Source organism: Prionailurus viverrinus, chromosome E3 (genome assembly GCF_022837055.1).
Source record: "Prionailurus viverrinus isolate Anna chromosome E3, UM_Priviv_1.0, whole genome shotgun sequence".
Taxonomy (NCBI): Eukaryota; Metazoa; Chordata; class Mammalia; order Carnivora; family Felidae; genus Prionailurus; species Prionailurus viverrinus.
The window spans coordinates 17,464,909-17,477,478 of record NC_062576.1 but is presented as its reverse complement, the minus strand read 5'-3'; the positions used below and the strand labels follow the sequence as shown (position 1 = coordinate 17,477,478).

The 12,570-nt window shown below is 45.2% G+C and overlaps 1 protein-coding gene across 3 annotated transcripts; it reads left to right on the top strand.

Annotated features, from left to right (window-relative positions):
- The first annotated feature begins 1,750 nt into the window (after positions 1 to 1,750).
- FUS (FUS RNA binding protein) lies at positions 1,751 to 12,111 on the top strand. 3 transcript variants are annotated; one of them, XM_047837993.1, is made up of 15 exons: positions 1,751 to 1,836; positions 3,379 to 3,403; positions 3,497 to 3,648; positions 4,321 to 4,465; positions 4,665 to 4,855; positions 5,053 to 5,260; positions 6,865 to 6,899; positions 8,370 to 8,402; positions 9,174 to 9,277; positions 9,681 to 9,810; positions 10,561 to 10,662; positions 10,797 to 10,920; positions 11,251 to 11,351; positions 11,475 to 11,622; positions 11,908 to 12,111. In XM_047837993.1, exons 1-15 carry the CDS (start codon positions 1,824 to 1,826, stop codon positions 11,945 to 11,947), a joined length of 1,551 nt encoding a protein of 516 aa, XP_047693949.1. In that variant the 5' UTR covers positions 1,751 to 1,823; the 3' UTR covers positions 11,948 to 12,111. The 3 variants fall into 3 exon arrangements, with proteins under 3 accessions (XP_047693949.1, XP_047693951.1, XP_047693952.1); XM_047837995.1 differs by having other exon boundaries at positions 1,777 to 1,836; positions 4,324 to 4,465; XM_047837996.1 differs by having other exon boundaries at positions 1,778 to 1,836; positions 4,665 to 4,831.
- The last annotated feature ends 459 nt before the right edge of the window (positions 12,112 to 12,570 follow it).

Here is a 12,570-nt window from a genome sequence, read left to right as displayed (position 1 = left end):
ACCCATATTTTTAAAGTGTTTTACTTTTTTTCTCCCCCCCCCCCATTTTTTAACAGTTAATTTACATATTTTGAGAAAGAGAGAGAAAGAGCATGTATGTGTGCATGCTAGAGAGAGAGCAGGGAAGGGTCAGAGAGAGAGGGAGAGAGGGAGAGAAAATCCCAAGCACTCTGGCTCAAACTCACAAACTGTGAGCTCATGACCTGAGCCAAAATCAAGAGTTGCTTAACTAACTGAGCCACCTAGGTGCCCCTCTATCTATTTACTTACTTATAGAACACGTGGGGGCTGGGGGGAGTGCAGAAGGAGAGAGAGAATCCCAATTAGGCTCCTCCCTGTCAGCTCAGAGCCCCACACCGGCTGGATCCCACCAACCATGAGATCACAACCTGAGCTGAAATCAAGAGTTGAATGCTTAACAGACTGAACCACCCAGGCGCCCCTGTCTTGTTTTATTTAATACTTTAAAATTTACTTCTTTAGGCAAGGCTGCTTAAAATTCAAATTGCAAGTTAATTTGAATTTCACTTTTTGTCCTTGTACTCACAGGGAGTGAACAGGCTTCAGAGCACTGCAAAGTGTTCATTTAACCAACTAAAGCAGTGTTTTGTGGCTACGAAGACCTCTGCTCCAATCAGGTTAAACCTTTAGCCACTCTATAATCTGTATTGCACTTGGTCTTAGTCTCCTTTCTTGTCTATAAAATGGAGACACCTTTACCTTCTTCATAAGATTGTGATGGAAAAGCAGTTGATTACACTTTTTTTTTTTTTTTAAGATTTTATTTTTAAATAATCTGTACACCAATATGGGGCTGGAACTCACAACCCTAAGATCAAGAGTCGCAGGCTCCACCAACTGAGCCAGCCAGGCGCCCCTGATTGTACATTTTGAAACCACTTAAGCTCTATCTAAATATCAGTTATTACTGGATATTCCCATTGGTTCCTTGCTAGGGCTTCAAGAAAATAAAAAGCTCCGTATCAGTAGAAGGCTGGGAGACCGGAAACTAATCCCAACGCTCTCTGAGGTCCAGAGGGCCTGGGCTTTCTGGTCCTACCGCTAGTCAAGGGCAAAACCCTGAGGGTTTGGTGGGGTACCAGTGCTGGACCAGATTAGGACAACTCTATTCCTTCTTGCAGGTCAGCTGTCACAATCCACAAATCCTGGCAAGAACTAAGGAAATGCGACCCCGAAAGACGATGAAATCGAGATACAGGAAGGGAGAGGTTCGGTGTGTGTTTCGGGGGAGGAATGTTTGAGCCAGAGAAGGTTAGCGCCGGAGTTACCAAGCTCCTGGGGCAGTGGATGGGCTATAGAGCGCAAGAGCTTGCCATCCTGAGTGAAAGTGGGGCCCAGTGAAATGGGCCAGCCAGAAGAATTTCGGTTCCCGCCCCACGACTCCCGGCTTTGACTACAGTTGCGTCCGCAGACGCCTTAGGCCCCTTGCCCCGCCCCCAGAGGGTAATCAGACCGTATCATTATACCTTTATAGGGGTGAAGGTGGATACTGGGCTAGTTCCACAGGGCGAGTCGAAGTGCTTTGCCAGAAAAAATAGGATTATATACGTTATTTGCAAGTTTCTTAGTTAATATGCCTCTCCTCTGTCTGTTCGGGCTCTTTATACTCCCTGAAGATTGGTAGGAATCCGGCCACGCTCACCCCTTTCTTTCCAGCATTTGGTACATTCCTCCGCGGTACGTAGGCGGGGAGGACTACATAAGCCTCGACGCAGGAGGCGGGGCTGCTCAGTCCTCGAGGCGTCGGTGCTCTGTGGTGTTGGAATCTAGTTGCTTGTCGGCCTGTGCGCGCGTGCGCGGACATGGCCTCAAACGGTATGTAAGGGCGGAAGGCGGCGGTGGCGCGCCGGCGTGGGGCTTCGTTCCCTCCAGTTGGGCTTTTGTTTTTCGGTGGGACCCGGGCGGCGATCGCATGTAGGGTCTTCTCGCACCACTGTGGCGGGAAGCAGCGAGAGGGGTGGAAGGGGGAGGCCGATGTCGCCATTTTGTTTCGCTCCTCTGGCGCCTTGCGCGGGGCAGGGGATTTTCCCTTCGTAGTCCCTTTACTTGAGGTGAGATTTGAGAGGGACGTTTTTTGGTGATTTGAAACGTGAGACACGGATGGAAATGCTCGGTCCTCGAAGCTTTTTTTCCTCTCATTCCCAGCCCCGAGCTCGGCCCCGCTTTGTCGCAGTGCTGCATCCGGGCCTTCAGTGCGCGCACGCGCTCTGCTGGCCCCTCCCCCCTTTTTCGCGGCGCGAACCCCCTCCCGCCTCGTGTTAGCCCTGCTTTTTGTCGCGATACCCTCCGCTGGAGACTCCGCGGCGCGCGTCCGGTGTGGGCCTCGCCCCCGGGGTCCCTTGGGAAGGGGCGGGACCGCCTGGTTCCCGCCTCGGTTGCCACGCGGCCGGGGGCGGAGGCTGGGGATCGGGGCAGTGCGCCCGCTTAACGGTTTGGGGGAAGGCCTGGGGGGGGGGGGGTCGTCTAACGGACTTGGGACCTGGCCGAGGGTTTTCCCGCCTAAATTTCCGCTTTCTATGGTGGGAACCAAAGGAATGACTGCTTGAGGCCACACCCTCTCCCGGTCCTTTACCCTTTTCCTGCGGGGGAAGCGGCCTCGTTTCCTGTACTGAGGAGATGAGTTGATCTGCGCGTTCGGTGTGGCGGTTTAAAAGCGCTTTCGCTGTCTTTGGTTTTCGAGTCTCCTCACAGCCCCGAGGAAAGCAAGGTAGATGAAAAAACCGAATCGGAGCCACGGGACTGGGGACTTGGGTACCCAGATTGGGCTCCCAGGGAGAACTCTGATGATCTCTGTCATTTGGGGTCAAAGCGTTCTCTTGGTTACCTGGTTTTCCTCTAAGAGCCAACTTTGCCATTCTCCAAAATTGGGCAAAGGGTGAAGCTTGGCCTTGGTCGAGAGAGTGGGGAGGCCCATCCTGATCATTGCTGTCCCCCGCTTGCGTTAAAACCTGTCCCACTTAGGTAAATCTGTGACTTTAGTTTGACTACTGGTGATCCCTTCCTCTTAGAGTGGGTGTGAAAATAAAACGTGTGTAGGTTTGTGCAGTTCCTGGCATCAATTGAATTTGCAGAAAATTGTAGTGTTTCACCAAGATTCTAGTTTATTCCAGTAGTCAAGACTTAGTGGTGTCTGTAAAGATTTGCTTTTTTTCCCCCCTTTTCTTTATTGTAAGTAAACCTGATTATGACCTGCCACCTTGTCCTTCCGCTCAACTAGTGTTTTATGAGGGAATTTCTGCCTTTTTCCAAACATAGTTGATATTATCTGGAGGCCCTAGGGCTTGAGTTAAGAGATTTAATTCCTTTCCACTCATGTAGGGATGGCTGAGGTAATGTAACTATATTTTTCTTTTGCAGACTATACCCAACAAGCAACCCAAAGGTGAGTGTCATTTCAGGGCTTTCAGGAGTTTGTACAGGGGCAGGGGAGGCTAAGGTATCTTTTCCTGATTGCAGTGTTTTTCTTTTTCTCCAGCTATGGGGCGTACCCCACCCAGCCTGGGCAGGGCTATTCCCAGCAGAGCAATCAGCCCTATGGACAGCAGAGTTACAGTGGTTATGGCCAGTCAGACACTTCAGGCTATGGCCAGAGCAGCTATGGTTCTTCTTATGGACAGACCCAGAACAGTGAGTCTCTTTGAGTGGGTTACCCTGCCTCTTCCTGCTCTTTCTGAATGTTGCTTTTCTTAAACTTAAGTGGTGCTCTAATGTTGGAATTGTCATATGTTTTTTTTCCCTTAACCAGTCTGTAACCCTTAAAACATTTTGGAGTCTGAATCTTTTCTTCTTTCTTTTCTGTTTTTCTTTCTTGGAGTCTGAATCTTTATTCAGAGTCCAGTCTTTTCAAACAAATACTAGTTTGTAATTCTGGTTTCTTTTTTTGACTTATTTTTCTGTTCATGGTCTACTTTTCCCTGTTTTCCCTCAGCACGACAGTGAAATGTGGGGGTGAGGATTTCCTAAAGGGAGAAAGTTTTAAGCTTTTCATACAGGGAGAAAATATTAAAAACAGTTAATGAATAGGGATCTCTTGGGTTGTGGGTTGTGATTAGTAGTGGTCCTGGAAACTGGCTTTGGGGTAGGTGGGATGAGATGGGAACTCTGAAGCTGGTAGAAGTTAGAGTTATAAGCCTTAGGGTAGAAGGGGAAGGGCATCTTTGATTTAAAAGATTTGCAAGCAGCTTCTAAGAGGCTGACTTTCCAAGTATGGGTAGCATTAAGTGGTACATAATGATTCTTCAACCTATTACCTGTCTTTTTTCTCATAGTATTTGTGACTTCCTTTCTTTTCCTTGTTAGCAGGCTATGGCACTCAGTCAGCTCCCCAAGGATATGGCTCAACTGGTGGCTATGGCAGTAGCCAGAGTTCTCAGTCATCTTATGGGCAACAGTCCTCTTATCCTGGCTACGGCCAGCAGCCAGCTCCTAGCAGCACCTCGGGCAGGTAAGGTGTTTGGGGAGGGGGAGGCCTGGAATATGGTTAGGTGTGAATTGATAAGAATTCATTTCTCCCTAGGAGCAGCTAGGAGTAATGTCGGGGGGAGGAGTCTTTGTAACGGGGGTGGGTACAGGGAATGGAATGTGCCAAAAATGAAGTTTTGGACATACTGGCATTATGATTCTGTTTTTTTCTTTCTCCTTAGTTACGGTGGTAGTTCTCAGAGCAGCAGCTATGGGCAGCCCCAAAGTGGGGGCTATGGCCAGCAGTCTGGCTATGGTGGACAGCAGCAAGGCTATGGACAGCAGCAAAGCTCCTATAATCCCCCTCAAGGCTATGGACAGCAGAACCAGTACAACAGTAGCACTGGAGGTGGTGGTGGAGGGGGTGGTGGAGGTGAGGTGTCTTCAGTTTTGTCTCATGCCTGTTTTCTGTAGAGACTTCTGTTCTACCGTTTGGCCCCTTATCCTAAAAGGTTCTTAACATTTTGTTTTCTTGTTCCTTAGCTGTCTTTTTATTCCCGTTGTCTAAGTGTTGGCACTGTTTTTTCCCACTTCAGTTTTTTCTTTAAAAAATTCTTTCACTTCTGACAGGTAACTATGGCCAAGATCAGTCCTCCATGAGTGGAGGTGGCGGCGGTTATGGCGGTCAGGACCAGAGTGGTGGTGGCGGTGGCTACGGGGGAGGCCAGCAGGACCGTGGGGGCCGCGGCCGGGGCGGTGGCGGTGGTTACAACCGCAGCAGTGGTGGCTATGAACCCAGAGGTCGCGGAGGTGGCCGTGGAGGCAGAGGCGGCATGGGGTAGGTGTTCTTGTGAGCCAGGGAGTAACATCTCTTGGGGACTGTGGAGGGTTGCATGAATATCCCTTGAAGCCCAGTTCCTTAGTGCATGATTAGTTTTATTCTAGGGATTTGTGAGGGCTTGGAGTTGGGGACATTGATGGTTTCTTCGTACATCCCCATTTTTTGGTGAGAATTTGGGAGGCTGAACTCTCACCCACACCTTTGAATAGAGATTTGAGTACTGACGTTTTATTTTCAAAGAAAAAGGAAAAAATATGTGGGTGTATATGGACTGGAGTCATTGATATCCTAGGCAAGAAACATGGAAGTAAAGTCTTCTTTGCAAGGGAAACCGATGATCCCACTCCTGGTAGTAGGGAAACTTGTTAAATGTATTCCCATGTGTCCTCTAAAGGAGTTGTTAATGCTTAACCTGATGACTTTAGCTTCCAGGAATTGGCTACTCTTCCCGCATTTTGTAGTTATTTGAATCCATGCGCTTGATGGCAGTAATTTGACTGGCAGTAATGATTCTGTGTGTGACTTGGTTTATGGAGCTGTCTGAAGTGTGCAGACCTTTTGGACAAAATACGCTTGACAGTGGTATCCCATCTATTTGCTCCACTGTCCCCCTCCTCCTGCTACTTGTCCAGCTGGACCTTCTCTTTCTTCCCCTTCCCGCTGTAGTTGAAGTATAAAACCTTAGATTTGATGTTAAAGCATTGGTCAAATCTGTTGGTGAATATGTTTGAAGGACCTTCCTCTGTCTCCCTTTGAAAAGGGGAGGAATGTCAGTGTGTTAACTCCTTTTTTGGAAAAGTAGGGTTTTTAAATGAGAGTTTGCGTGTGGTAAGTATTCAGAGGTGGGTGGGGGCAATCTCAAAAACCTTACAAAAATAAGGAAAACTCTGTTGTGTGCGTGTGTTTAATGCAAAACTTTGAAAAGAAAAACAACTGTTATGTGACTGTTAACTTGCTCTGCATTTTATGTGCCACAGGTATGAAAGGTGACATTGCAAAATACTCCGCTCTTCTCGCAGTGTAGAAGGGGTGACCCCGGGGGTGGGGGGAGATCAAAAACAGCTCAGTAGTTAGGATAGGGCTTAGCGAAGTTTGTCTTGCTTTAAGGGGAAATTGCCTTTGGTTTTGACTTTTTATGGAATGGGGTTGGGTCTGCTTGCTGCTTTCAAAGCAAAAACCACAAAAATGTGTTCAGGGCTACCCCAGCCTGGTGTGAAATGTCTTCTGGGTGAATTGGGGGGTAGGGTTTTTAAACGAACTACTGGGTTGTCAACCACTCGCGACAAGAGGAAAAAACATCTGCTACATCGGAAGAACGACCAAGGAAAATGGGTCATTTTTTTTTTTTTCCAGAGGAAATAGATACATAACCTTTTAAAGCAAAATCCTTAAAAACTGTGTCTGAGAAATTGCACACGAGTGTGTGACATGCTCAAAGGTCAGACAAGGGGTGGTCAGGAAGGGGAATGGATTTTAGTAGCCACTTGTATCTTTTTCCCAAAACACCAACTCACGTTTGGGGAATGTTAAACAAAATCAAAAAACGCCCTTTTGTAGCCGTTGGAAGCTTCATGTCCTTTCTTCTAACTTGTCTTCTCCAGCGGAAGTGACCGTGGTGGCTTCAATAAATTTGGTGGTAAGTGAACAGAGTTTCCAAAATTCCCAAATCCCAGCAATGCTTTGTCTGATTGTTCATTTGCAGATGTCTTAGCGTGTTTTAAATGTCAAAGGTATTGGAAGTGTCCAGAACCACCTCCAGAAAGGGGTGGGGTAGAATACCACCTGCTGCCAGATGGGTGCTAACCTGGAGGCAGGCGGGGTAAGACTCAGCAGTCATCTGGTGCCAAATTGGTTTGACCCAGGTTAATAAGAGGTGTTTAGTAGGCCTCTGACAGGACTGTTGCCACACCTGGCACTTAGTGACCACCGTTATGTGAAACTGGAGAGTGTGTGCTGGAACACGTGGTGCCAACTTGGCTTTAGGATCCTTTTGATCAGTGTGTCCAAGGCTAGTGTGTGTGTGTAACAATCTCCAAATGTTTTAATTCTGGAAGGGGGATGTGAAATATTGCCCTGCCCTGAAGACGGTGAAGTTGGTATATGTTTATATATTAAATACTGAATGGTGTCAATGCATTTCTACATATATGTACTTAAACTCAATTCAGATGAGCAAATAGAAACTAGCTCTGGGAAGGAAGGTGTGGACTACTACAAGAAAGGTTGGGAGCATGTGTGGCTCATGGGAAATAACCAGGTCTTAACAGCACAAACTGAATTCATGGAAAAATGGCAAATTTGAGAAGTCTCCCAGTAAGCTGGAACTTTTCTGGTTTGGTTAACTAACAAAAGGTTTCTTGATTTGTCTCAACATTTAAAGCCAAAGGCTTGGGTTCATGATTTAGGTGTCATTGAGTGTGGGTACAATATTTATATATGGTGAATTCAGATAAACTTTGGTCAAAGATGGTCTCTGGAAAAAAAATAGAGGCTGCATTATGGAAATAAGATTTCTGGTCTGTTCCCTGGGACATGCTTTAAAAATACAATAGCTGTTATGTATGTTTTTTTATCTACATGTGGTTGGGGAAACAACATGGTTTTAAGAATGGTTTTCTAAAGATGAAATTAAAAATTGTTCCACAAGGGATAAGTGTCTTTGGTGTTAAAGTTTGGAGAAACTGGATGAATGCATATCACATTGCTGGTGGTGAGCCCATTTCTCTCTGGTGTGAGAGAACAGGGCCAAGCTATGAGTTGGTTTTGTTAACTGCAATGGGTCTCATTCCTGGCCCCCCCCAGTCTGTGCTGAGGACATTTCCCAGCCTGAGCTGGGGGAGGCAGAATTTTCTGAAGTGTGGAGTTGTCCCTGTGGGGACTCAAGTTACATACAGATCTTATGTATGTGTGTCTTCCCCAGCCCTGTCTAGGGTTTTCTCTGGGTAGGTAACCCAGGACAGGGTTTGGATGAGGCTGTGAGCACTTAACCTGATAATTTTGCAAGAGTTTGGATTGGTGTTAATTTTGTTCCTTGTCTGTCTCTCCCTGTTGACTAACAGCCTCTCTTTCCTTGTTTTTTTTTTTTTTTTTTTTCATGTCACTTAAGGCCCTCGGGACCAAGGATCACGTCATGACTCTGGTGAGTCCACAGTTGGCATGAAGGAATGGCTAATGTGGTGTCAGAACTTTTATTGGTTGTTCTTTGATACTTAAAGGAGTCTGAAAAAGGTTGGGTAGAGAAGAAGGAAAATGAAGGGAATTTAGGCATAGTTGTAGTTAGCAGTTATCTGTAAATAAATGAGCATATATCAGAAATACTTTCATGAGTGGTTTAATTCCCCAGCAATTTAGTAGGTCTGGGGGGAGCCTGATAATCTGCATTTCCAATAAGTCTGAGGAGATGGTGATGCATCTGTGTGTAGATCATACTCTGGTACTGCTGATTTAAAGCAGTGGTTTTTACATATGTGGATCATGACTAAATTAGTAAATGAAAAGACCCATAAAGGGAAGGATTTAGTCTCTGTTGGCCGTGTGTTGGATTGTAGTGTAAAAAAGGTTTTTTACTTTGAAAATGGACAAACACTGTATACTTTGTAACCTTGGGCAGTAAACTCCTGAGCCCTGGTTTCTTTAATGCCTATTAACATGTTTCAAAGGATAGTTGTAAAACTAAATTTGTGAAATGGCTAGCATATAGGCACTCAAATACTAGAAGGGAGGTAGGTAGACTTCTGTCTTTTGTCTGACCTTAAATCAGATTGGTTTCTTTAGGATTTTTTTTTCTTTGAGAGCTTAATAACAAGTATTAAAGTTGGGTTAAGAGTCACTGTCACTTTTTTTTTTTTTTTTTTTTTTTTTACCTTTGCTAGTGTTCTCCATATTCACATTTCTTTTTTTGTTCAAGCAGAACAGGATAATTCAGACAACAACACCATCTTCGTGCAAGGCTTGGGCGAAAATGTTACAATTGAGTCTGTGGCTGATTACTTCAAGCAGATTGGTATTATTAAGGTACTGTGGAGCATAGTAGTGCTGTCTTTTCTGTCAGTGTTGGAAGTTTATGGATTTCACACGTTAGTAAAAATAAAAGTCTTAATGGTTGCCAGCTTAATTTTTTGAGGAAAAAACATTAGCTGTTGCCATTTTCTGAAATAATACATCTTCATGCAGAAAGGCACAATTGAAAAAAGAGGGGGAGTGTCCTAAACTTTTGAATTTGCAGTTTATAATCTTTCAGTATTGAAGTGAGACATAATTGTAGTCAGTGACTTTAATTCAAGTTACATGATATAGGAAATTGTAACTGGGAAGAGAGGAGCTGAAATACGGTTATGATCAGCCTCAGATTCTTGAAGAAAGGTGGAAGGTGGGTAATGCTGTCTTGTAAGATGTTATCTCATGTTGCTTTTTTCAGACAAATAAGAAAACAGGACAGCCCATGATTAATCTGTACACAGACAGAGAAACAGGCAAGCTGAAGGGAGAGGCAACGGTATCATTTGATGACCCACCTTCTGCTAAAGCAGCTATTGACTGGTTTGATGGTATGTATGAGGAGGCTGGTGGAGTGTGCGGGATAGGACAGCTAGCCTTGGGAGATAAGTTACATTTTAATGTTTCCTTTTACATCTTCAATGCTGTTTTTTTTTTTTTTTTCTTGTAATGTTTATTCGTTTTTGAGAGGGTGAGTGGGGGGACGGGTAGAGAGAAGGGGACAGAAGATCTGAAGCTGGTTCTGTGCTGATAGCAAGCAGTGAGCCCAGTGTGGGGCTTGAACTAATAATGAACCTTGAGATCATGACCTGAGCTGAAGTTGGATGCTCAACTGACTGAGCCACCCACGTGCCCCATGTCTTCAATGCTTTTTACCTGGTGCTTTAGTATATATACAGTTGACTCTTCAACATTCTGGGGATTTAGGACTGCTGACCTCTTGTGCAATTACAAATCTACGTATAACTTTACTTCCCCAAAACTTAATTATCAGTTGCCTACTGTTGACTGGAAGCCTTACTGATAAGTTGATAAACACATATTTTGTACATTATATGTTACTAAGACAAGTGTAAAGAGAAAATACATTCAATGTACTGTACTGTGTTAAAGAAATACATGTATAAGTGGGTCTGTGCAGTTCTGACCCATGTTCAAGGGTAAACTGTAGTATTTGGCTTCTGTCTCATCTGATGATAAAGCTTTTTTAGGAAGGTGTAGAATCTTTTGATTGTACCAAACTTGCTTTTGGATTCATAGGTCTTAATAAAAAGTCTCATTTTAAACCTTTATTTCTTCAGGTAAAGAATTTTCCGGGAATCCCATTAAGGTATCATTTGCTACTCGGCGAGCAGACTTCAATCGGGGTGGTGGCAATGGTCGTGGAGGCCGAGGGCGAGGAGGTGAGGAGCTACTCCCTGCTGGTGGTATAAAGAGATGGGTAGAGTGGAGAGGATGGTAAGGGCTTGCATAGGAAAAGAAGGTTAGGTTAATGAAACTTGGAAGGGGAGCAGACTCCTACTTTTATCTACACTAGGACCCATGGGCCGTGGAGGCTATGGAGGTGGTGGTAGTGGTGGCGGTGGCCGGGGAGGATTCCCCAGTGGAGGTGGTGGTGGCGGTGGACAGCAGCGAGCTGGTGACTGGAAGTGTCCTAATCCGTGAGTGACTTTTTTCCTCAGTCCTGTTAAATGTGTGTCTTTTGATACTGTGGCAGAGTTGGATATTTTCTGGACAAATGTCAAGGGTACAGTGATGGGGACAGAATTTGGTTGAGAGCTTACCTAATTAAGGTTGTTATAGTGGGAAAGATACTGCACTGGATTTAGTAATCTGTACTTTCTCTTCCTGGTTCTGTTCCTGAGAAGACTTTTTGCTTTTCTGAGGCCTCTGTTTCCTTGCTGTATCTCTAAAGTCACTAGAATCTTTTCCTAATTCTTGGGTCTTGTTTACTCCCACTTTTCCAAACTAATTGTTGGTCTTTTTCTCAGTATATGTGAGAACATGAACTTCTCTTGGAGGAATGAATGCAACCAGTGTAAGGCCCCTAAACCAGATGGCCCAGGAGGAGGACCAGGAGGCTCTCATATGGGTAAGAAGGGGCAGAACTGGTAATAAGGAGTTGGGATCACAGGGCCCTTAATTTTAAGCAGGGAGGTTAGAGGGAAGGTAGGGATTTGGGGGTGTATGATCTATCCTATTTGTTTTGTCCTAGGGGGTAACTATGGAGACGATCGTCGTGGTGGCAGAGGAGGCTATGATCGGGGCGGCTACCGAGGCCGAGGCGGGGACCGTGGGGGCTTCCGAGGGGGCCGGGGTGGTGGGGACAGAGGTGGCTTTGGCCCTGGCAAGATGGACTCCAGGTAAGACTCTTAAAAAGTAATTGAAGGGAGGTCATATGATAGGAAGGTTTCATTTTGAGAGCTAGATTGGAAAGCTGAGATTATAACCATAGTGGGGGTATGGAAGGAGAGCAGGAGGATTATATTATCTTGGAGAACTAATCTATAGACCCACATTTATTTATACTCTATACTTGTAGAGAAGAGACCTCTCTTGGTGGTAGGTAGCAGGGGCAGATAGGATTTTGGGGGTTGGATGGGTGGAGAGGTTGGTAATTCAGACCTAATGGATACTCTTTCTTGCAGGGGTGAGCACAGACAGGATCGCAGGGAGAGGCCGTATTAGCGTGGCTCCTGAGGTTCTGCAACAGCTTTTCTTCTTGTACCCAGTGTTACCCTCATTATTTTGTAACCTTCCAACTCCTGATCACTCATGGGTTTTTTTGTGTCGGACTATGTAATTGTAACCATACCTCTGGTTCCCATTAAAAACCATCATTTTAGTTAAAATTTTTTCCTTCCTCCTCTTCACTCTGCTGGAGGATTGATACCTGCCTGGGTCAAGAATGTGGGAGTTTTTCTCTTTCAGATCATCCTGCTTAGCAGGAACTGGAATAATCTGTTCCTGTTTAGCAGGAACTGGAATAAAGTGTGTGATACTTAGTCCAGGGGAGAAAAAGTTAAGTGGCATCCTTGAAAGTAGAGATTCAAACTTTTCTGTCATGACAAAAGTTGGATGTATAAATGGGATAAGTGAAACTTGTGATGTCATGACTGTGGCCCCAAAATATGTCCCACTATGTGGGGGTTTTTCTTTTACCACCTTATACCACATTTATTTATGTGTTGGTCTTGGTTTACTAGTCTATCCGTTTTACCCTTTTTAAGGACTTTTGGCTCTGTTGACACTTTTCTAAGGTGGGCTCAAACAGATTAGATTGGTTTTGGGGGCAGTATTCAAAGTAACTA